We start from the raw sequence: 25,786 nt of genomic DNA, 5'->3' as shown, positions 1-25,786 counted from the left end.
CTGGTGACAGAGGGCTCCATTAACATTGAAATCTGTTTCTTCATCGGAAATAATACATTAATAAAAAAAGGTAGGAAACAAAATGAACTTGACCTTATTGCCCCCTGGCTGTATAAGGGGAGAAGAACGCGCTCATATGTTTAAGCCCTAACACTGGGTTTCCAATATGCAATATCCGTATTGTGCGCTATAACTGAAACCTAAACTCACCACAGTGGTCTCCAGCTTGGGTCCTCCATCATCCGCTACTACGGTTAAGGAATAAAAGTCCCCTTTCTCGCGATCTACTAATCCTTTTACGGTTATCGTCCCCTGTAATTAGAACAAATATAAAAAATGCAATCAGTATAAAGTAGATTGTGGTAAAACTCTACGTAACCTTTAATAAGAGTAAGGCCGCCTGCAGACGCGCAGAAATTCCGCGGCGGGATTTCCGCCGCTGGAAGCCTGCATAGGATTGCATTAACAAGTGCAATCCTATGCAGATGGCCACGGTTTGGCCGCGCAAAATCTCGCGCGACAAACAGACCGCGGCATGCTCTATGCGAGCCCCGCACAGAAACGTCACTCACCCGCTGCCGGCTCCGGTCTGCGCATGCGCCAGCTGCCAGGCAGCCGGCACATGAAAGAGCCGGGGCCGCTGGTGAGTACGCACCGCTCTCTGCAGGTGCTCGGGTCGGGTCCCGCGGCGAGAATCCTCGCTGCCGGATCCGACCCGCCCGTCTGCAGGCGGCCTTAGGCTGCTTTCACATCTGCGTTGGGGGTTCTGTTTTCCCACTCCATTCGGGAAGCAGGAAAGGGGAATCCCCTAGTCGAAAAGAGATGGACAGACTCCATTGACTATAATGTGGTCTGTTTGGTTTCTGCTCATTTAAAGGACAAAAAAGTCCTACATGCAGCACTTTTTCTTCCGGTATTTTGTGCCGGATCTGTGCCGGAGGTTCCGGCGCTGATGTGAAAGTGGCCTTATTCTTCTACCACTGATATGTATGTCACCTACATATTTAAAAACAGAATGTAGGTGCATAAAACAGATTTGTATAGCTGATCAGCAGGCATCCATGGCAGCAGACCCCCGACAATCTACTATTGATGGCCTATCCTAAGGACAGGCAAAAGTAGTTTACAACTGGACAACCCCTTTAAGTGCTTAGACAGAAGGCTGAAATATGAATGCATACTAGCAGGTTTGGCCTTATGCACACTGTGGTGTTAGGAATCTGTGGTGGGAAGACCTGTAATATGGTACCCGTATGCTACTATGTGCCCATACCACGGGTCCATACAGAATTCATGAGAAACAGAGCGATGGCATGTTTATAGGGGAGTATGTAGTGTGACAATGGAATACATAGAGATTCGTAGCCAATTGCAAATTCTTGAAAGAATGCACCAAAATTAAGGAGGCTAGAAAAATGTTTTGACAACCTTCCGCTTGTAGTAGGTTAAACATTGCCATTATGAACCGCAGATTAAAGTTCGAAAAATTGTTAAAGTTGGTTGTCTCTAACATACAGTAAAAATACTCAGTCATACCCCACGTTAATGAAAATCTACTTACTGTGATCTTATCAATTTTGAAAAGCGCCAAGGCTTGAGCATTTGTGTTCTGGTCAAATCGATAAGTGAGCTGGTTTAAGTTATCGATGGAACGAGCCTGTACACGAATGACTTCAGTGCCTGTGGCAATGTTCTCTAAAATAACTGCCTCATATCTGCTGCTGGAGAACTGAACGACTTCATCAGGTTCATTCATCAAAGTGACAAAGACGGAGCAGAAACCGCGGTTGTATGGAGGAGCTTGATCGGTGGCTGACACGTTCATAGTGTAGCTCGTCTTAGTCTCATAGTCCAGGTAATCTATAGTAGTCAGCAGGCCCGTGCTTCCATCAATCTCAAACTTTCCATCAGAACCTGAAAGTAACTTGTACATGACCAGCCCTCCATCACCTGCAGAAAATCAATACAAGGTCCTTGGGTGCAGTGCCAAGAAATCATGAGTGGTTTCTCTAAGGATATATTTACGTGTTTATTTGATGGTGTGGCAGTGTGAAATAAAGGGGTTATCCGGCTCAGGATAGGCGATTAATATCAGATTGATAGCAGTCCGCCATCTGGGACCCCTGCCAATCAGCTAATTGAAGGGGTTGTGTTTTTTGTGGGAGCAAGGTGGCCTCTACAAGTGTCAAGTACAATTCTGTTTATACTCTGAATACTGTACTCTTTCTAGTGGCCGTTCTGAGTACTGCAGTGTTGTCCCATTCCCATTTGGACAACCTTGCTGTACTTTTTCTGTATGGTTTTCTGAGTACGAACAGGATTGTACTTGCATTTAAATATTGAAGAGGCCATAGCACTCACTCGACTACTGCAGCCACTTCAATTAGCTTGTCAGCAGGGATCCAAAGTGGTGGACTTCTACAATCAGATATTGATGGCCATCAGTATTTAAAAGCCAGTTAAGCCCTTTAAAGCTCCTGGGCCACAGTGAAAAATCTGTAACAATGTCCTCCGTCTACAATTTTACCCTGCCCAGGGTGCAAAAGTTATAGGAATAAACTGCTACAAAAACACAAAATATATAAATAATAAGGATATGGCATGCAGCGCTGTCAAATAAAAATGTTTCCTGTTGTCTAGAAGGCTACAAGTTACATGGTTATAAGGCTACACGGATGGCCACACACATTAATTAGATGGCTGTCAGATGACAGCTCTCTATCCTGACCCTGCCATGCACATGCACACTGGCTGCAACTGAGCGTTTATGTGTGCTGAACATGGAAGGAGGCGTAAGCTGCTGTCAGACGCCTATGCTGATGGCTTATCTCCCTGGGTCCTAGCCTCCCCTTCTCCTCCCAACATTTCCTATTGGTAAAAAAATCAAGAGGCTTTCCATACAGATTAGACGATGAGTGAGCTCAGCTGATTTACATCTAATGTATATGTCCAGCTTAAAGGGGTTATCTTAAAATCTATGGTCTCACCGATCCTGAGAACAGGGTTCCCATATCCAAACCTCCTCCTCAATGTGGGCTTACTGCACCCCCCACAGTGAGGAGGAGATAGGATGAAGTGATGGCGACATATGCAGTGTCACTCCATTCACAATCAATAGGACTGCCGGAGACAGCCGAGGTATAAGCACTCAACTATGTCTGTTATCCCCATTAAAATGAATGGAGCTGCGTTCATGCATGCTTGACCAATCATTCCATTCAATGTGACTGCACTGCGGGTGGGAGAAGCATACTTGCAGTGAGGAGAAGGGGGAACATGGGACTCTTGTTGTCATGATTGTTGGGGATCTCGGCGGTGTGACCCCCACTGATCATAAAGTTATCCCATATACTGTGGATAGCTTTAGATTTTGGGATGAGCCCTTCAAAGTTGCCTTCACATATGCGTAAGTGCAATTGTGCGCGCCATAGTGCAACGTATTTGCGCTTTGAATGAGGCTTTTTTTTCCCATGTGCATCAGTATATTTTACCATACTTTTTGCGCCCCCAGGACATATTGATTTGCGTGTAGCAATGAAATGACTAATTAGTTCCGGATGTGTTCTTTTTCCAGCCCAATTACAGTGTTTCACACATCTCCTTGCATATTGCACACATATTTGTGCATACCTTCTTTTATGGGGACCTTTGGTGTGCACATATTCAGAAATATAGAATGTTCTCTCTTTATTTTAATGCGTCCGAAATGTGCATGCAAAATATATGTACATGAACGAACCCATTGAAATCAATGGGCTCTACTCACTGCGTATTGCGCGTGCAAATTTTACGTGCCCATATACATCTGTATGAAGCTGCTCCAAGGAAGGGAGATATCCCACTACAATGACATCACTCTTGGCAATGCAGAATAAAAGGGCATGTACTGTCCTTCCAGAAGTGCCCTTTTCTTCTTGGTCCTTCCTTTATGATGTGCTTAATAAACTGTAAGTCGAGAAGAGTATTGTTTCTCCTTAAGGAGAACACCTAATAGGTGTGTAAGGAAACTTATAAGGTCATGCATGCTCCTCCGGGAAATATGCAAAAAAGGAAGATGAAACAATACCTCTGCAGCGCAACCTATTGGAAAGCAGCATTCCTGCAAGTCAATGTTAGACTCTTTATACAAGCCTTGTAACAATGACTGGGAATTGAGAACCAAGCCAGAATCCATACACAGACAGCTGTTTCAGGGTTTTTACCCCTCATCAGTGTGCAGTAGGTTTCTGACTTGTATAGTCAGAGGCCTATGATGTGGGTCAGGAAGGGCATCGTTTCTCCTTAAGGGGAGCACCTAGGTATGGGGAGACACCTAGAAGGGGAGTAAGGAGTCTTATAAGGCTCGTAATGTGTAACAGACCTAAAGTACATATTTTTAAAACACATGCTGTTAAATTTTTACATAGTCTATCAAGCATGATTAGTATAATGTAGCAATGCAAATACGCAGCAAAACTGAAAGTGTGAATATACCCTAAGATATATATATCCTTATCGTTTTCTATGAGGTACCTGTATCCCGATCAGTAGCCCTAACAACAGTAACAGAGGTTCCAATCCCCACTGTTTCTCGAAGGCCCAAACGACTGTATTGCTGTTGTGTGAAGACGGGCAGTTCGTCATTAACATCATCGACATACACAATTACCTGGAGAAAGAAGTGACCGATTACTTGAGTAGTTTTCTGGATCGTTGGATCTCTACTTCATAATGCAATAAATATAACAATTGACAAATTGTACGGAATCTAATATGTTTTAGACGTATCCATTGACTAGGCTATTACTGTGTATTTCCATACATTAGCAGAGCTAACCACTTATACATCACATAAAGAATATTTTTGCATTTACATTAGGTGGGATGATTTTCTTACCCTCACAGAGCTTCTCATTGGCCCTTGATCACTATTATATGCCTCAACTATCAAAACGTGAGAGGAATTGGTTTCTCTGTTTAGAGGCAAGGGACCTCGCATAAGTAGTCCAGTACTGACATCAATTCGAAAATTCCTGTTGTTTCCTACCATTAAAAAATACAATATTTTAATAAGGAATTTATTTTGCAATATATGGAAGCAACTCTCTGTAAGTTTACATACAAGCTGTAAAATACGGACCATTGTCCATAAAAACAAAGTAGATGCAGTAAATCCATGGTTTGTTTATATGCTTGTGAGGAATATTGTGATGCTAAATGCTGCTCATGTGTTCATTTTGGTATTCAAAAGCTATAGATAGTGTGAAAGTGTTGAATTATATTTATAATATGTGTGCCTTATGCAAAGCAAGAAATATGTATGCAAAAGACTTGCATTATAGGTGAAGTTTTACTAACAGGGTCTAAGACACTGAGCATGCAGCTGTCATAATTAACCTTTGTAACATTTTACTAAGAGAGAAGTATCACACATGATGTAGACTTTGAATTGTTTACTAAGTGGGGGTTGTTATACTATATAAATTCATGCACTGCAACAATAAAAAATTAAAATTAAGCATACCTGATTGACAAGGCTAGGATACCCCTTAAGTATCACTTAATTAAGTGATTACTTCAACAATAGGTATTATATATAATCTTTATATTTATTTTTTCAGTAAAAAAATGGCTGGTCTGTTATTCTTGGCTACGTTTACAAGAAAATAAAACAATAAAAGGACACTGGCAACAGAGTATACAAATCTTACACAAAATATAATTTCAGCCCCAAGTTTACAGAACAAAAAGCCCCCAAAAAGCCTTCCCAGTGCACCACCTGAGACCTGAGCTCTTGATCCCTCAAGTCATGGAAACAGCTATTACCAAATATGGAAAATAGACTATACATTTAGCTTTTAGCAGAGCAGTACAGAATTATTAAGGCCCGATTCACACAAACGTATTTGCACACGTAATACTCAGTAAATAGAACTCATTGATTTCAATGAGTTAGTTCTCATTTCTGTCTGTGTGAAAGAGCCCTTAGGGCAGCTTCACACAGGTGTATTCCAAAACTCGCTCGCTTCTGTGCAACTTTTTTGCACAATGAACAAGGGTATTTTGCGCGCATGCCTGCAATACACTGTGCGTATTTTTGCAGGCACCGCTAGTTCACATGGGTGAGGGAATCACTCAAATGATGTGTACGTGGTCTTGCACGTATATATACACACAGCTCTTTTGTGTGCAAATGCATACAAAACAGAGAAGGTCCTATTTTTTTGCGCCCATGAGAATCACGTGCAAAAATGTGCTAAAATATGATTGTGTGAAGAAATCTTTAGGCTAGGGTCACAAGGGTCGTATTCTCTGCGAAAAATTTGCAGCAGCGAAAATATGCGAGATTTCCGTCGGGAAAGCAGGTTTTAGAGCAGCTTTTCTGTTGTGGCCGGCGCTCCCATAGAGGAGAGCGCGGCTGCAGCAGAAAAAAAAAAGAATGGACATGTTGCATCCTGGGAATCCGCACCGCAGCGACGGCTTTGCAGTGAAGGAATCGCCGTCCCGTGTGGACGAGATGTTTGACAAATCTAGTCCACATGGCTGGCTACTCCCGGGATTAGCGGCTGCAGGCGGATTTGCTGCAGCGAAATGTTGCAGCAAACCCACCCTGTGTGACTCCAGGCTTAGAGTGCTTTCTCACATGTAACTTGGATACACCTTTTGATTAAGGGGGGGTGGAAACAGGCTGAAGTAGATAGACATTGTCTCCCTTTAGCCTAACCTACTATGTATGTATGTAAAGAATAGTAGAATCTTTTTTTTATACTTTCTCACCTTTTTTTATTTACTCCTGGCATTGACTTCTAAAACTGCATTTCAATGGCATGTGAGAAAGCACCCATACAACACATCCCATATACCCTTTACAGGTTTGCCATAAACATACCAGATACTATTGAACTGTATCAGCTGTTACTTACTAACCCCTTATTGGAGTTGGTATGAAACTTTCTCTGTGTGACTGTAACGTTGATATAAGTGATTACAATATCAGAGCAAAAGGAGAATTTATTGTTGAGAACTGACCCCCTTGAAGGGAGGCTCTAGGACCCTGTTGTACCACCTCTAGCTTGGATACAAGATGTGATATAGGGGGGCATGGAGGCTCTAGTACCCTGTTGTACTGCCTCTAGCTTAGATACAAGATGTGATACAGGCAGGCATGAAAGCTCCAGTGCCCTGTTGTACCGCCTCTAGCTTGGATACAAGATGTGATACGGGTGGGCATGGAGGCTCTAGTACCCTGTTGTACCACCTCTAGCTTGGATACAAGATGTGATATAGGGGGGCATGGAGGCTCTAGTACCCTGTTGTACTGCCTCTAGCTTAGATACAAGATGTGATACAGGCAGGCATGAAAGCTCCAGTGCCCTGTTGTACCGCCTCTAGCTTGGATACAAGATGTGATACGGGTGGGCATGGAGGCTCTAGTACCCTGTTGTACTGTCTCTAACTTGGATACAAGATGTGATACGAACAGACATGGAGGCTCTAGTACCTTGTTGTACTGCTTCTAGCTTGGCTATAAGATGTGATACGGGGCACACATGGAGGCTCTAGTACCCTGCTGTACCACCTTTAGCTTGGATATAAGATGTGATAAGGGTGAGCATGGAGGCATACAGGTTCTGTATGCTATCCTGCAGCATATCGCTCCACATTTGCTTTAATTAATCTTCTAGATCATGCAAACTCATAAACCGTTGAAGTTGATGTCCCAAATGATCCCATACATATTCTATTGGTGATAAATCTGGTGACTGGACAGCCATGAAAGTGTGACAATGTTGTGGGGACATTCCTGTGACCCCCTTGTGAGTGCGGCCGAGCATTATCCTGCTGCCTCTTGGAAGCCGCCATGAGAGGAACACAAGTGGCTGCAGGACGTCCTGAACATATCGCTGAGCTGTTATTGTCCCTTGAACTACTACTAGGGGTGACTGACTGTTGTATGTGATGGCCCCCAGAACATTACACCAGCAGGGGGCAGTGTGTCATTCCACAGCAAAGGCAGGATTGAAGTGACAAGACATGAACACGCCTGCCGTCAGCGCCTAAACTAAACCTGGATTAATCACTGAAGACAATCCGGTTCTATTCAGTAGCATCCAGTGTAGTTGTTCATGACACCACTGGTAACAAAGACAGCAGTGGGTTGATGTCAAAGGCAGTACACATAATAGGTGCCATGAGACCAAATGTCCTTCAGCCAAGCCTGGAAATGGTTACAACAGACAAAGGGGTGTAATGATGTTGCCACCTGTCTCTGGATGGCGGTCAACAAAACAATTGTAGTTGCTTGTGCTTGTGAAACAATCATCTCTACTGGTGGTCTATCAAGGACGTCCTGAGCTCAGGGTACTTGTGTGCATGCTTTCGGGCATCCACTGGTTCCATAACATCCTAACAATCTGGTCAAAAAGGTCCAGTTGGCGGGCAATGTGCTGATATGACAATCCAGCTCGCATTCCAGTAATGCGCCCCTCTCAAACTGTTAACTTGGTGAAATCTCTTCTTTGAGTCGTAGAGGCATCTAGTGGTCAACAAGCTCTACATAAGTGGAAGAAGAGGTCACTACACACAAGGAGCCTCTGAGAGCCTTTTATAGGCCAAGGGGGAACCACTATTAGGGCCTTAGGTTACAAGAGCGTGCATCTAATCACCCCACGACTCTCAACATTTACATATCTGCCTGAGATGCAACTGCATGCCAGGTTTTGCAGTAAAATGACAACTTCTTCTATACAGAGTGTATATTGGAGATAACTCTATTTCAAACCTTTGATATCAAATGTGTTGCAGCATCTAAGACGTTAGACAGAAGGAAGGGGCTCCCTCTATCACTCCATAAGCACTTCTGCATTGTGAGCATGTTTCTGATGGACTGCTATGTCAGCTGGTGGTCTAAGAAAGTCCCCGAGTCTGCCATGTATGTGAACCTAATAGGCTGCCTGTCAGTGTATAGTGAGCCTAATCAGGAATCAGGTGGAGCTAGAACAGGGGCTGGATTGCAGGATCTGGGAACAAGACAGAGTCATGCAGGAGAAATGTCCAAGGAATGGATGGCTCAACAGAGAGAGCTACTGACTGGCATACAGGAGATCCCAGGTTTGATCCCTGACAGGTGCAATCTGAGTGTAGTGGGTGTAGTCATTTGACTGGAATGTTTGTGTATTGGTGTAAATTCACCTGGCTTGGTTGCGCTAGGTAGGGCACAACTACACTTGATCTTTGTAATTGAACCAGAGGACTCCCTATGCTGCAGACCTTACGGGGTGCCAAAGAGAACCTTCTGAGAGACTCTCAACTGGTGATAGTAGATGAACGGAGAAAAAGAAACAGCTTCTGTTGTTTGGTGTAAAGCTATACTTCAATCACTCATTTGATCTACTCGAAATGGTACTTTATTGAACAAACAGAACTGTTCAATGCATTTCCTCGGGTACACAGAGCATGCAGCTTAGTGCTGTATGCTGATGGTGTGAAAGTATGCTGACTGTCAGTGCAGCTGACTGAATCTGCAATTTGAAGAAGGTGGTTGCAGCATGAAAACCCAATAATCTATTGAAGCTTCCTCAGAAATGCTGTCAGAATCTGGTGTCTGCCTATGTATCATGTTTGCAGCAGGCCATAATAGCAAAAGGGTGCTCTACTAAGTATTAAATTGTCATGAAGGGGGTTGAATAATTCTGAGACTATGAAAAATGCCATTTGGGTTGAATTTGCAGAAACCACTTGTTCTACTAGTTGCGTTGAGTTATATTAATTGTTCTCGTTTGATTGTGTTTTTTTAAACAATTGAAAGTTTCTAAATTTGGCAAATTTAATCAGCGTTGAATTACTTTGATTCCAACTATAGCTATATTATGTACTCCGAGAGATCACCTTTACATTGATTAATGGTGGTGCGAATACTGGGCTGTTTGGCCACCCACACTCCCCTACCAAACAAAAATGGATGGATCATCCAAGGTTTTAACAAAAAATTGGGCGTGTTGTAATCCCCATGGCTGATCTTCATTTACTGTGACGATACACATAGGCGCTCAGCCGCACTGCCCCCATACATGTAAGTAAGCTAACAATATGTATGTTGAGCTTTAGATTCATTGATAACAGTCTACTATAAAAATGATTTGTCTTACCGTTGATAATGCGATACCAAACTCGCCCGTTCTCCCCCTCGTCTGCATCGGTGGCGACCAACTAAAACAAGAAATAGAGAGATAGAAAATCTTTTATTAGTAAATAGAGTTTTCTTTAGTGGAATTATTAAATGCAGCTTTATGTAACAGAGTGTCTTCAACAAAGGCAATAAGAGAGCAAGTAAATGTAAGCTCAAACTGCACACAGGATTTGTTTTTAGTCTGTAACCATAAATGAAGAGAATTTCACCAACATTATGTGCAAAGTTGCTTCATTTTTCTATGTTAGCCAGTAAATATATGGTTACAAAGGCATCCTTCAGAACTCATAAGCCAAAACATCTCTAAATTTGTCGTCATTGGGGACCTTTCACATGTCAAGGAACATTCCGCAACAGACGTCCCTGAATTCCGCATGACTAACTGTGGATTTTGATGCAAAATTGCTGGCAGGATTCTGTTATTCTCAATTCTGCACCAAAATCCACAAGCATAGCACAATAAGTTAAAGATTGCTACAACTGTATTGTTTCCATCAAATGTTTATATTACACAGCTTGTGGGTGTTTTCTATCATCACAGGTAAGAATAAAATGAAGAATAACACTTCTATTACAAAGAGGTCGAAGAAATATAACACAGGATTCGCCATTGACGCTAAGTGTATAAGTTAATATTGGGGGAAAAATGAAAAACTTTACTTCTTTTTCCCCCCAATAAATAAAAAAAACTTTAATTATCGTGGGGGGCATTCAGGACCCCAGGAACAACGATTGGGACATTTAAGTGATTGGGATATTTAGGGGGTTGACAGCCACGATCAGCGTTAGAGCTCATCACGTCTGTTGCAGGCAGGTGCCTGCTATCACAGAAAATCTTCATACTGGTGGCCTCATATGCAGAGGCTCAACCTAATAACAAATAGGATTAGAATAAATATGATAAGATGTTACTTAAGGTAGGAGACGGAGGAAACTCTACACGTGAAGGTAAGATCATCATAACACCAAGCTTAGCCGTAGTGGTGACATCTCTTACAGAACTGACTGCTAAGGCGTACCCCGATATCTCCGACATCAAAGCGAAGCCCATAAATTGGTTATGTGAGCGTGCGATTTTTAACTGCCAAAAATGACAAAGCAGCTGCTATTAATGATCTTTTGTTGAAATCATTCGAAGGAGAAAAAAATGCACTATAAGTTTATAGATTCCGTACTACAAACTGATGACGCAGTAAACTATCCGGTGGAACTCCTAAACACCCTCAATTAAACCCATCTCTCCCCGCATAACCGCATTCTTAAGATTAGCGCACCAGTTATGTTACTAAGGGACCTAAACCTTCTGAAATTATGTAATGGCACCAGACTGTAAATAAAAGTTTTCCATCAAAATGTAATTGAGGCCACAGTAATCACTGGATGTGCTAATGGGGAAACTACTTGTACCATTAATACCTGTTAGGGTTCAAAAGACTGCAGTTCCCCCTCATGGTCTGCTTTGCCATGACAATTAATGAATGGCAGGGGAATCATTGAAGGTAATCGGAAAAGACTTGAGGCAGGACGGTTCTTCACACGGTCAGTTCTATGTGGCCGATTCCAGAGTAAGTTCTACTAGTAGTCTGGTGGTCCTCACATCTGAAGGTAATATTACCAATGTAGTTTACAAAGACACTTCACTAATCAGAATTATAATACATGGATTCTGAGAGGGGTTTACATAATAGATAAAGGTTTAGAACATAACTTAATCAGTGACGGGTTAGCCACCTAATAATTATGAAGCTAATTACGATGAGATCAGGGGAGCCGTGCAGGTGTCATGGCAGCCGAGGGCCTGCTGAAAGACCCCAGGGCTGCCCTAGCAGACTGCCTATCAAGCCATCCCCGTGGGGTGGCTTGATAGACTGCCGGTCAAAAAGCAGTATGACGTAATGCATACTACAGGAGAAATCAAAGCATCGCTGGTTGTAGTCCTCTAGGAGGACTAAGACAAAGTGTAAAAATAAGATCAATAAAGTTTTGGTAATTATAAAAAAAAGTAATAAAAGTAAAAAAAACAAAAAACCTTTTCCCATATTTGCAATAAAAAAATAAAAAATAAAATAAAATACGTGTTTAGTATCGCTATGTCCGTAAAAGTCCGATCTATCAAAGTAAAGTATTATTTACCCCGCACGCTGAACATGGTCCAAAAAAAAAAAGAAAGAACGCCTGAAATTTTTTGGTCACCCTATCTCCAAGAAAAAATGTAATAAAAAGCGATCAAAAAGTCAATTGTATGCGAAAATGGTGCCAACGGAAATAGGACATACCGCACAAAATGAGCACTCATATAACTATGTCGACAGAAAAATTAAAAAGTTATTGTGCGCAGAAAATGGACACAGAAAATAATTTTAAAAAATTAAATATCTTAAAAAAAAATACAAGTAGTACAGCAAAAAAAAAACGATATAAGTTTGGTATCGTAGTAATCATACTGACCCATAGAATACAGTTATTGGGTCCTTTTTGTTGCAGTTTGTACGCCGTAGAAACAGGATGCACCGAAAGACGGTAGAATGTTGTTGTTTTTTCCATTTCTCTCTGCTTAGAATTTTTAAAAAGTTTTTCAGTACATTATATGGTACAATAAATAGTACCATTGAAAAATACTCTACGTCCCGCAAAAAACAAGCCTTCATACAGCGACATCGATGGATAAATAAAGGAGCTACGATTTTTTAAAAGGGAGGAGGAAAAAACGAAAATGGAAAAAAGCAAAAAAGCTCCGTCACTAAGGGGGTATATAAGTGAACCTAGAATATAAGGGGACCTAGTTGTATCCATATCCCCATCTGAAGTAAGTGCATATTCTATGCATGTCATTATTGCTTTAACTCCTTAGTGACCAGCACAAGTGGGCTTTATTCCCTGAGGATGTAAAAACATGTGTCCTGCTATGGATAGCGGCGATCTCGAAAAACTTTAAAAAAGTGAAAAAAAGTACAAGTTTCCCCTCCCCTCATGGATCAGATCCATGAGGGGGGGGGGGGTGAAAATACTCACTTCGGGTCCTCCGCGATGTCCCAGTGTTCTGGGACCTGAAGTCCCCTTCTGCGCATGCGCGCCCGACGTCAATCATCGGGCGCGCGCACAGAGGGGCTCAGGCCCTGGGAAATTCAAAATCCCTCTGCTCCTGGCTACCATGTGTAGCCAGGAGCAGAGAGATGTCACTGGGGACATGATCACTGTTATCCAATGGATAACAGTGATCATTTAAAGTTAAAAAAGTGCAAAAAAGTAAAAAAAAAAGTTTAAACTTTAAGTTAAAAAAAGTTTTAAAAACGTTAAAAAAAAGTTTAAAAAGCTTATGTTGCATCTCCCCTCACGGATCATGATCCATGAGGGAGGATAAAATTATGTACCTAAGGCCCCCGGATTTATCCGCGGACCTTACCCCAGCTTCTGCGCACACGCCTGTTGCTAAAATGGCAGGCGCATGCGCAAAAGCCGTGGATTGCCAGGATAATTTAAATTCTCCCTGCTCCTGGTTACAAAACTTAGCCGAGAGCCTAGAGATTTCACGGGGGCTGCGATCATGTAAAAGTTAAAAAACAATTGAAGTTACATCCCCCCTCACCGATGCGAACGTTGAGAGGAGATAAAACTTTTTACCGGAGGCCTCGGTATTTGAACCCTGACGTGATCTCCTCCGTGAACCTTCCTGGATTCTGCACATGCGACTGCCGGGAAAATGCCGAACACATGCGCAGAAGTTGGGGAGCCCAGGAAACTTAAAATCTTCTTGCTCCAAGCGACCAACGGCCGCCGAGAGCCTGGAGCAGTGACCTCATTGAGCGGTCACCGATCACGTGATTAAAAGGTAGCGATCTACCTTAGGCCGGTCTCACATGACTGGATAGGAATTACGGATTCGCATGCGTCTGATCCGCGGTAATACGCAGATAAAGACCCGAGCACAGGGTCGATACGTGGCTGCTTGCTTCCTCATGACTATTCAATAAAGAAGAGGATTTTAGTGAATGCTGCCTGGTTCTTCCTTTCTGTAATACGCAGATCAATCGCATTGGTTTACACAATTCCGCTCACATTAGTGGGTCGGAATTGCGTAATCCACTCGCAGAAAAGAGAACGCAGCAGGTTCTATTTTACTGCGGATATCCGCCACATAGAGCCCATTGTGCTCCATGGTCGCGGATATACCTGCAGCCTATATGCAACTACATTGTGCATGGGCTGTGGGTACTCGTGGCATCGCTGAGCGATGGTGCGGGAAATACAAACAAAAATGGTGTACTGCGCATGACCGCTTGTGTGAGTACGCAGTTATGCGCAGAACATTACGTGGCCGTATGCAGGGTTCCACATCAGTCTGTGTGAGCCCGGCGTTATTCAAACCGCTACCTGTAATACGTATTTTACAAGAAGCCCCGGGAACGCTCACCTTCCTGCAGTTCCACATAGTTCAAATTATTACTTTTATCTTAGATTTGGGGAATGCCGAAAAGGGCGCGGAGGGGGGAAAGGGGAGAATATGTCAGTTTTTATTCCGTACAAGTAAACAATGGGGCCTGGAATTTATTCAGTTGTACCCTGAAATCCAATGGGTGTTCCCTCCATTATGGGCCTTGCCGTGGGTCCTGTAAGTAGATTAGGGCCACAATGGGTATGTTTCTGAACACGGGACAAATTGGGGTATCCATTTTGGAGTGAACATCTTCATTCCTATGTACACTGTACAAAACAAAAATGTTTTTAAATTGACAAAATTAACAAAAAAATGAAAATCATGATTTTTCCTTCTGCTTTGCTTAGATTCAGTCAAATACTGTGGGGTCAAAATACGCAGTACACCCCTAGAGAAATTCGTTAAGGGGTCTAGTTTTCAAAATGTGGTCATTTGAAGGGGTTCCTTATCGTTCTGGCCGCTCAATGGCTCTATAAGTGTGCAATGGGGCCTGGAATTTATTCAGTTGTACCCTGAAATCCAACAGGTGCTCCTTGCATTATAGGCCTTGCCATGTGTCCTGTAAGTATATTAGGGCCACAATGGGTATGTCTCTGAACACGGGACAAACAGCGGTATCTATTTTGGAGTGAACGTCTTCATTTATATGTGTGCTGTACAAAAAAACGGTTTTTAAATTGACACAATTGCCCAAAAAACGAAAATCGTAATTTTTTTCCTTTGCTTAGATTTATTCATTTGTGGGGGTTTTCTTTGGTTTTGGGTACTCAAGAACTCTACAAGTGTGCCATGGGGCCTAAAACGTCTTCAAGAAAAATGTCTGTTCTGAAAGACACCGACTACTTCTTTCATTTTGGGCCCCGTTTTGCATCGAGATATAAGATTAGGGCCACAATGGGTATGTCTCGGGACAAACAGGGGGATCCATTTTGGGGTGTCAATCCTCATTTTCATGTGCAGTATAGGAAAAAAATATGTCTTTAAAATGACATATTTGCAAAAATATGAAATTTTACTTTTTCTCCTCTAAATTGAATTAATTCCTGAAAAAAAACCTGTGGGGTCAAAATCCTCCTGACCCCCTCAGTGAATACACTAAGGGGTGTAGTTTTTAAAATGGGGTCATTTGTGGGGGTATCTATTATTCTGACAGCTATGAGCCTTTGTAATCTTTGCTTGGTGCAGGAAAATAAAGTGTTTCTCAAAATGCTGAAAAGTAATGTTACATTTGTACGGCTTCTAAGTGGTTAAAAAAACATAAAAGTTTTTCAAATGTGCATCCAGAATAAAGTAAACAGATGGAAATATATATCTTAGCAAAAATTTGCACCTATTTGATATATTACAATTGAAAATGTGAATAAACGATAATTTTTTCAAAATTTTCCCAATATTGGCACTTTTAATAAATATACACAAATTATATCGGACTATTTTTACCACCTAAGTCCGCCTGCAGACAGGTGGAATTTCCGCCCCTGGAAGCTGCCATCGGATTGCGTTAACAAACGCAATCCTATGCAGACGGACGCGATTTGGCCGCGCGAAATCTCGCACGGCAAACAAGTCACGGAATGCTGTATTTCTGTGCGGGGCTCGCAGAGCCTCGCACACAAACGTCACTCACCGGCCACCGGCCCCGCTCTGCACATGCGCCGGCTGCCCGGCAGCTGGCACATGAAAGAGCCGGGGCCGCGGGAGAGGTGAGTGCCCACACTGCTCTCTGCAGACGCTCGGGTCGGGTCCCGCTGCGAGAATTCCCGCAGCCGGATCCTACCCGGCCGTCTGCAGGCGGCCTAAATGAAGTACAATATGTGGTGAAAAAACTATGTCAGAATTACTTGGATATGCAAAACCTTTATGGAGATATTCTACGTTAAAGTGACACGTGTCAGATTTCCAAAATTTGGCCTGGTTATTAAGGTGCAAACAGGCTTGGTCACTAAGGGGTTAAACCCTGTATACCTCCTGGAGTGCTGGCAATTTGTCTTTTATTTCTTCTCTAGAGAAGATATTGCTTCTATTGAACTATTTACTGGAGACATTTCCCAAGAGGGAAGTACTGTCCCAGTACGACCGGCTTATGTAGCGCTACAACTTATATAGTTAATCCTTCTGCCTCCGTGTTATTATAATGTATACATGTGCGCTCATTTGTTTGTAAGACCGCAACTTATGTAAAACAATGCAAATGTTTATGCACTGCTGCCCTCTAGTGTCAGTTTTGTGGAAGTGCATGAGATTCAGCACCCTCTGGTGAAGATTTGCTTTTTTTTAGGCCTCCTGCAGACAATCGTATGGGTAAATAGAGGTCAGAAACGCTATCTTTTTTCCTTAGAGAGAGCACCTCTGGTGAGTGAGGAGACTCAAATAGCCATTCATGCTCCTCTGGGTAATATGCAAACACGGGAGATGGAATAAAACCACTACGTGCCAACTATTGGAAGGCAGCATTCCTTCAAACCAAACTTGTCAGACTTTTTCTACAAGCCTTGTAACATTTTTCCCAGTCATTGCTACAAGGTTTGTATAAAAAGTCTGACTTTGGCTTGAAGGAATGCTGCCTTCCAATAGGTGGAACTGTAGAGGTTTTATTCCATCTCCCTTTTTAATGTGTAGATATGCTCGCGATAGCGTGATGCAATAGCGCTATCACATGCAAATCTGTGAATCTGTTGAGCCCCTTCACGTCAGAACAGGACACACCTGCATTATGATTGAACTGGCTGGGCAGCCCAATTAGTCCCTGGTGTTATTGAGGGTTGGGAGGTATCATCTCTCCTTAAGGAGAGCACCTAGAAGGTAATTGAGGAGACTTATAAGGCCATTCATGCTCCTCTAGGAAATATATGCAAATAAGGAAGATGGAACAAACCTTTACAGTGGCACCTATTGGATGGTGCCAGTCCTGCAAATTAATGTCCAACCCTTTATACCACAAAATTGTGCAGTTAAGTGTGTGATTTTGTGCGAACGGGGTGCACATTTGCACACATCCCATAGATTCCTATGGTCCCTTGGGTGCACAAAAATAGGGCATGTCACAAAAATTGTCCGCAAAAATGCTGAATGTGAGGGAATCCGTTATAAACCACAGAGAATAGAACGCATTGATTTTATCTCAGAGTAGATTGCTAGGGTAGCTAGATCAGTTAGGGTAACAAGTTTCAGCCTTGAGTGAGCTGTGCCGATGGCATCATCGTTGGTCCTGAAAGGGGGATAAAGAAACCTGTTCCTGAAACAAAGCGTGCAGCAGTTGGGCGGCTGACCAACACAGAGAGTAACCCTTGTAGAGGACTGAGAGCTAGTGACCAAGCAGCGCCACCAGTAGGGAAGCACAAGAGAAGTTCGCTTGCAAAAACTTTTTAACTGGGAAAAAGAGCCAACAGGATGAGAGTGAGGAATCACGGACAGGATAAGCGGATAGGGGTTGTGCGGAAAGTGAGAACATCTTTGCTGTCCATTCTTAATATTGATCTCCTCCTTTAGGCCGGCTGTGCACGGGCGATACGGTATCCCGCTGCAAAGCTCCGCCGCGATAGCCGCTGCCCCGCAGGGGGAGCTGCTGCCGAATCTCTGCCGGTCAGCCCTATCTAATAGATAGGCTGATCGCGGAGAATCGGGGCGAATTGCCCGCCGTGAGCGGACAATCGCAATGATTCTCCGCTCGTGGAGAGATGCCAGCGCTTTCCATAGCAATGCTATGGGAAGTGTCGGCTGGTGTGATTCGCCGCCGCTTTACCGCCGGTGAATAAACTGCTGTGGACAGGGGGCTTTAAAGGTCTCTTATAGCTTTATTAAAACAGTAGATGTTGATAATGTTGCTATTTCTCCCCATCGGCCGCCCTGCAGTGTAGCAAGAAGCCTTGAAGTTATAGAGTATCATATAGCATAAAACTTCTGGTTCAAGATCTTTCACTGGGAAATTAGGTTACCCTTAAAAATGTAAAGCATTAAAAAAATCAGTGTTTTACCAACATAGGGAACTGTGTATTCCTATGTTTTGTCGTGTTTTTCCAGGGGGCAAGACAGGGTGGAACTTAGCTCAGCCCTCGTCCCTCCCATTACAAACAGTGGCAGGGGGCGGGAAGGGGGCGGGAGCTCATTGCACTGCTCCCGGCCATGCCCGCCTTCTCCCCTTGCAGAGAGGGACAGCGTATATTGGCCGGGTGTGAAAACCTGACCGATATACATCTGTCTGAATAAGCCCTAAGTTTGGTATCATAGTAATCATACTGACCCATACAATACAGTTATGAGTTCCTTTTTGCTATGGTGAGTAAACTGTTGAAACAAAGCCTGCAAAGATGTTGGAATTGCATTTTTTTCCATTTCACTCTTTAGAATTTTTTTTATGTTTTCCAATAATTACATGGTACACTGAATAGTTCCATGGAAAATACAACTCGCCCTGCAAAAACCAAGCACTGCTATAGCTCCTTGGCAGGAACTTGAAGGAAATAGGGGCACAGGTGGTCTTCTCATCCAGTCTCCCAGTGGATGGCCATGGAATAAGAAGATGGAACAGGATTCTAGAGATGAACAACTGGCTACGTTGATGTGCCGTCAGCAAAGATATGGATTTCACGACCATGGAGTCAATTATCTGTACGATGGACAGGTAATCATATATTTGGCAAGCGTCTTTCTATACTCAGGGCTCCTTCACACTGGCAATCGCAATATCCCTGCGAGAAAATTGCAGCAAAATTGCAACTTTTCTCCTGCAATTTTTGAGCGCTAACACTGCTTTTCCTCGCGATTTATTTCTCACGCGTTTTTTCCCCCATAATTTTGCCTCAATTTATTTAACGCAAAAGTCTGCAGGACTTTCTAAAGTTAAAAATGCATTGAATGAAAATCACAAGTTCATGCTTTTCATGCTTTACGATACGATAAAAATGAGCTGCATAGAGAAACATAGTAGATTTTTTTTTTTAACGCAAAACGCAGAAAGTTAGGACATGCTGCAATTTTTCTTTTCTCGCAACATCGCATCAGTGAAAACTGCAAATTTAAAGGAAACCATTGAAAAGCATTGATTTCATAATTCTGTGTTTTCACTCACTGTCATATTGCCCAAAAATCACACATTTTTTGCGCAAGTGTGAAAGCACCCTCATCAGGAGAGCATTTATACAATACTAGCTGATATACCCGGCTTCGCACGAGTTAATTTGGTACTGGTGTTTATCTGGTGTTCAGACGGAAAATCTTATGAAGTCGTGGTTACTTTGGAGATGCCGAGGAAAAACATATGTTCACCATTTTGCATAGTTCTCTGCGTTACCCAGGAAACACCATGTGGAGGTAACCATGCGACATTTCCTTTATATAAAATGACATGAGGAAGTGAGAGAATTAGATTTCATACGTAAAATTTGGACGCTAATTCTTTTGCACTTAGAATTGAATAATCGAGTTGGGACCCATTAACTTTTCCTACTTATGACATAATCAATGCTCGTGCCAAATGTCAAGCTTCTATGACATCGGAAAGTGAGAGAATTAGATTTCGTACGTAAAATTTGGACGCTAATTCTTTTGCGCTTAGAATTGAACAATCGAGGTGGGACCCATTAACTTTTCCTATTTATGACATAATCAATGCCCGTGCCAAATTTCACGTTTCTATGACACCAAGAAGTGAGAGAATTAGATTCCGTACATAAAATTTGGACGCTAGTTCTTTTGCGCTAGAATTGAATAATCAAGTTGGGACCCATTAACTTTTCCTATTTATGATATATTCAATGCTTATGGCAAATTTCATGTTTCTATGACTTTGGGAAGTGAGAGAATTAGATTACGTACGTAAAATTTCGACGCTAATTCTTTTGCGCATAGAATTGAATAATCGAGTTGGGACCAATTAGCTTTTCCTATTTATGACATAATCAATGCCCGTGCCAAATTTCACGTTTCTATGACACCAGAAAGTGAGAAAAATACATTCCGCACATAAAATTTGGACGCTAATTCTTTTGCGCATAGAATTGAATAATCGAGTTGGGACCCATTAGCTTTTCCTATTTATGACATAATCAATGCTTGTGCCAAATTTCACGTTTCTATGACACTGGAAAGTGAGAAAATTACATTCCGTACATAAAATTTGGACGCTAATTCTTTTGCGCATAGAATTGAATAATTGAGTTGGGACCCATTAGCTTTTCCTATTTATGACATAATCAATGCTCGTGCCAAATTTCACGTTTCTATGACACCGGAAAGTGAGAAAATTACATTCCGTACGTAAAATTTGGACGCTAATTCTTTTGCACATAGAATTGAATAATCGAGTTGGGACCCATTAGCTTTTCCTATTTATGACATAATCAATGCTCGTGCCAAATTTCACGTTTCTATGACACCGGAAAGTGAGAAAATTACATTCCGCACGTAAAATTTGAACGCTAATTCTTTTGCGCATAGAATTGAATAATCAAGTTGGGACCCATTAGCTTTTCCTATTTATGACATATTCAATGCCCATGCCAAATTTTAAGTTCCTATGACATTGGGAAGTGAGAGATTTAGATTCCGTACGTTAAATTTCGATGCTATTTCTTTTGCGCTAAAATTAAATAATCTAGTTGGGACCCAATTACTTTTCCTATTTTGGAGATAATCTATGCTTGTGCCAAAATTCATGTTTCTACGACATCGGGAAGTTGGAGAACTTTTGGCGAGTCAGTCAGTGAGTGAGTCAGTGAGGGTTTTCGTCTTTATATATATAGACTAGCTGATATACCCGGCTTCGCCCGAGTTCATTTGGTACTGGTATTTATCTGGTGTTCACACGGAAAATCTTATGAAGTCGTGGTTACTTTAGAGATACCGAGGAAAAACATATGTTCACCATTTTGCATAGTTCTCTGCGTTACCCAGAAAACACCACGGGGAGGTAACCATGCGACGTTTCCTTTATATAAATTGACATCAGGAAGTGAGAGAATTTGATTACGTACATAAAATTTGGACACTAATTCTTTTGCGCATAGAATTGAATAATCGAGTTGGGACCCATTAGCTTTTCCTACTTATGACATAACCAATGCTCTTGCCAAATTTCACGTTTCTATGACACCGGAAAGTGAAAAAATTACATTCTGCACGTAAAATTTCTACGCCAATTCTTTTGCGCTAGAATTGAATAATCGAGTTGGGACCTATTACCTTTTCCTATTTATGACATAATCAATGCCCGTGCCAAATTTCATGTTTCTATCACATTGGAAAGTGAGAGATTTAGATTATGTACGTAAAATTTGGACGCTAATTCTTTTGCGCATAGAATTGAATAATGGAGTTGGGACCCATTAGCTTTTCCTATTTATGACATAATCAATGCTCGTGCCAAATTTCCTGTTTCTATGACAAAGGAAAGTGAGAAAATTACATTCCGCACGTAAAATTTGGACGCTAATTCTTTTGCGCACGGAATTGAATAATGGAGTTGGGACCCATTAGCTTTTCCTATTTATGACATAATCAATGCTCGGGGCAAATTTCACGTTTCTATGACACCGGAAAGTAAGAAAATTACATTCCGTACGTAAAATTTGGACGCTGATTCTTTTGCGCATAGAATTGAATAATCAAGTTGGGACCCATTAGCTTTTAATATTTATGACATAATCAATGCTCGTGCCAAATTTCCCGTTCCTATGACACCGGAAAGTGAAGAAATTACATTCCGCACGTAAAATTTTGACGCTAATTCTTTTGCGCATAGAATTGAATAATCGAGTTGGGACCCATTAGCGTTTCCTATTTATGACATAATCAATGCTCGTGCCAAATTTCACGTTTCTATGACACCGGAAAGTGAAAAAATTACATTCCGCACGTAAAATTTCGACGCCAATTCTATTGCGCTAGAATTGAATAATCGAGTTGGGACCTATTAACTTTTCCTATTTATGACATAATCAATGCTCGTGCCAAATTTCACGTTTCTATGACACCGGAAAGTGAAAAAATTACATTCCGCACGTAAAATTTCGACGCCAATTCTTTTGCGCTAGAATTGAATAATCGAGTTGGGACCTATTAACTTTTCCTATTTATGACATAATCAATGCCCGTGCCAAATTTCATGTTTCTATCACATTGGGAAGTGAGAGATTTAGATTATGTACGTAAAATTTGGACGCTAATTCTTTTGCGCATAGAATTGAATAATGGAGTTGGGACCCATTAGCTTTTCCTATTTATGACATAATCAATGCTCGTGCCAAATTTCCTGTTTCTATGACACCGGAAAGTGAGAAAATTACATTCCGTACGTAAAATTTGGACGCTGATTCTTTTGCGCATAGAATTGAATAATCAAGTTGGGACCCATTAGCTTTTAATATTTATGACATAATCAATGCTCGTGCCAAATTTCCTGTTCCTATGACACCGGAAAGTGAAGAAATTACATTCCGCACGTAAAATTTTGACGCTAATTCTTTTGCGCATAGAATTGAATAATCGAGTTGGGACCTATTAGCGTTTCCTATTTATGACATAATCAATGCTCGTGCCAAATTTCACGTTTCTATGACACCGGAAAGTGAGAAAATTAGATTCCGTACGTAAAATTTGGACGCTAATTCTTTTGCGCATAGAATTGAATAATCGAGTTGGGACCCATTAGCTTTTCCTATTTATGACATAATCAATGCTCGTGCCAAATTTCCTGTTTTTATGACATCGGAAAGTGAAGAAATTACATTCCGTACGTAAAATTTGGACGCTAATTCTTTTGCGCATAGAATTGAATAATGGAGTTGGGACCCATTAGCTTTTCCTATTTATGACATAATCAATGCTCGTGCCAAATTTCACGTTTCTATGACACCAGAAAGTGAAAAAATTACATTCCGCACGTAAAATTTCGACGCTAATTCTTTTGCTCATAGAATTGAATAATCGAGTTGGGACCCATTAACTTTTCCTATTTATGACATAATCAATGCTCCTGCCAAATTTCGAGTTTCTATAACACCGGGAAGTGAGAGAATTAGATTCCGTACGTAAAATTTGGACGCTAATTCTTTTGCGCATAGAATTGAATAATCGTGTTGGGACCCATTAACTTTTCCCATTTATGACATAATCAATGCTTGTGCCAAATTTTAAGTTTCTATGACATTGGAAAGTGACAGATTTAGATTACGTACGTAAAATTTCGATGCCAATTCTTTTGCGCTAGTATCGAATAATCGAGTTGGGACCCAATTACTTTTCCTATTTTGGACATAATCTATGCGTGTGCCAAATTTCATGTTTCTACGACATCGGGAAGTTGGAGAACTTTTGGCGAGTCAGTGAGTGAGTGAGTCAGTGAGGGCTTTCGTCTTTATATATATAGATGGCAAGTGAGGTGAAAGGTAAAAATATACAGCTAATGAAGAGGGATTCATACTATAGTACATGTTACCACGGATACATACATGTGGTAAAGTACATATTACCAGGGATACATACATGTGACAAAGTACATATTACCAGGGACAGGTGCACGTTGTATATTACATGTTACCAGGGATACATAAACGTGGTATAGTGCATATTACCAGGGATACATACATGTCGTGTAGTACATGTTACCAGGGATACATATGTAGGACTGTATTGAACATGTAGAGAAGAAGGTTTGTGTATTTTTACATCCATGCTCAGAGTAGTCACCGGGCAAGTAGTGAAACACCATCCAGTATTCACAGTCAGAGAAGCCTGTGTGCAGTTTTGCATTAATGTGTAATGAAGAGGTGCTTATTAAAAAATCTAAATAAAACCAGTGTAATTGGCTGCAGGACACCCGCATATGATGGTCGTGCAGCAAACAGCAAGTACGTAATAACATTGTGTACTCCTACCAATCGCCATGCACTATCTTGGCGTGTTTGCTTGTGTAGAACATGCTGTGGTACTTTTCGGGCACGTATTTTGCGCAATATGTGTGAGCAACAACATATGAGCTAATTGGTTCACGTTCGTGTGAAGGAGCCCTTGCTTACACTCTGTGATGCCCATGCAGGTTATTGAACTCCCTGCAGTGTGGCATTAACTGTGACCCGGCCAATCTTGGTACGGAGTCTGCCGCTTAGCCCTAAATTATATCCTAGAACGTAATCCACACAACCAGGGGATAATAGTAACCGACACGCAAAATATTGCTGCCCAATCCTTCTCTGCCTTAGGCTACCATCACACGGATGAGCGTGATAGAAACACAGTCCGATATCGCACTAGTCAACGTGTATTTTACCCGCGGATCTGAAGTGCTTTTCATGCAAAATCACCTTGCATCATTTCTCATGTTCATTTGTGAGCGGCAAAGAAGGACGCCTCAATTGAAAGGGCTATTTCATCGAATGCGTGCGCAAAATACAGGAATGTGAAAGGAGCCATTGAAATCAATGACATATATTCTCTGCGCATTGTGTGGATAAAGAGGGAAACTATCCAGCCTACTGGTGAACCTCTGCTGAGGATTGCGAGATGTCAAAAAGTGACAGTCACGATGACATTTTCCCATATAGGGCTGCTTCCCCCTTTTCCTCAGTATGGGGCAGTCCATGTGGTTCCTCTGAGTCCCCCCTCACTGATGGGGTTCACAACTGAACTTGAGACCGAGGAGGAATTGAGTCAAAGAGTTATACATGGTATGAGAGGAAACGGCTCACCTCCACCTTGATGTGAACATCAAGGATTATGGACTCCCCTTTGAGGAGCTGTTACAAAGTTTATTGAAGTTACCGTGACTAGTTTGCCACAGTCTGGTGCAGAACTTTTATATATGGTCTGTGTACCCTGAACTGCACCCAGGGGTGAAACAATGAAGCAAAGTGGCACACCAGTGATACCATCTCCATTGGCTGTTTATTTTCCAGGAAGACCCCAGTTAGTAAAATCAGGATGGCTCTGTAACATTTAAAGGGGTCATCGCAGGTTCAAAACTTATTGTCCATCTAAAGGGTAGGGAATAAATGTCTGATCGGTGGGGGTCCTCCACTGATCAAGAGAATGGGGGTCCAACATTCCTCCATATGAATGGAACACTCCATTAACTTCTATGGGATTGATAGAGATAACCAAGTACAGCTCTGAGCTGGTAGTCTCATGGAGATGAATGGAGCTGTAGTGCACCTGCTCGAATGCCAGTCCTTTCATAAAAGGGGACACGT

General features: G+C 41.9%; 1 protein-coding gene across 1 annotated transcript in view; it reads right to left on the bottom strand.

Annotated features, from left to right (window-relative positions):
- Positions 1-25,786, bottom strand: part of CDH23 (cadherin related 23) — a 996,630-nt gene that overhangs the window by 255,624 nt on the left and 715,220 nt on the right. Inside the window, exons 27-31 of the mRNA XM_066601617.1 lie at positions 10,128-10,188; positions 4,877-5,022; positions 4,513-4,648; positions 1,562-1,950; positions 211-312 (exon numbers count right to left, since the gene is read on the bottom strand). Coding sequence (XP_066457714.1) covers positions 211-312; positions 1,562-1,950; positions 4,513-4,648; positions 4,877-5,022; positions 10,128-10,188 — 834 coding nt within the window. The remainder of the gene's footprint in view (positions 1-210; positions 313-1,561; positions 1,951-4,512; positions 4,649-4,876; positions 5,023-10,127; positions 10,189-25,786) is intronic.

This window comes from Eleutherodactylus coqui, chromosome 4, assembly GCF_035609145.1.
Source record: "Eleutherodactylus coqui strain aEleCoq1 chromosome 4, aEleCoq1.hap1, whole genome shotgun sequence".
NCBI classification, from domain to species: Eukaryota; Metazoa; Chordata; class Amphibia; order Anura; family Eleutherodactylidae; genus Eleutherodactylus; species Eleutherodactylus coqui.
This window is presented reverse-complemented; position numbering and strand designations above follow the sequence as displayed.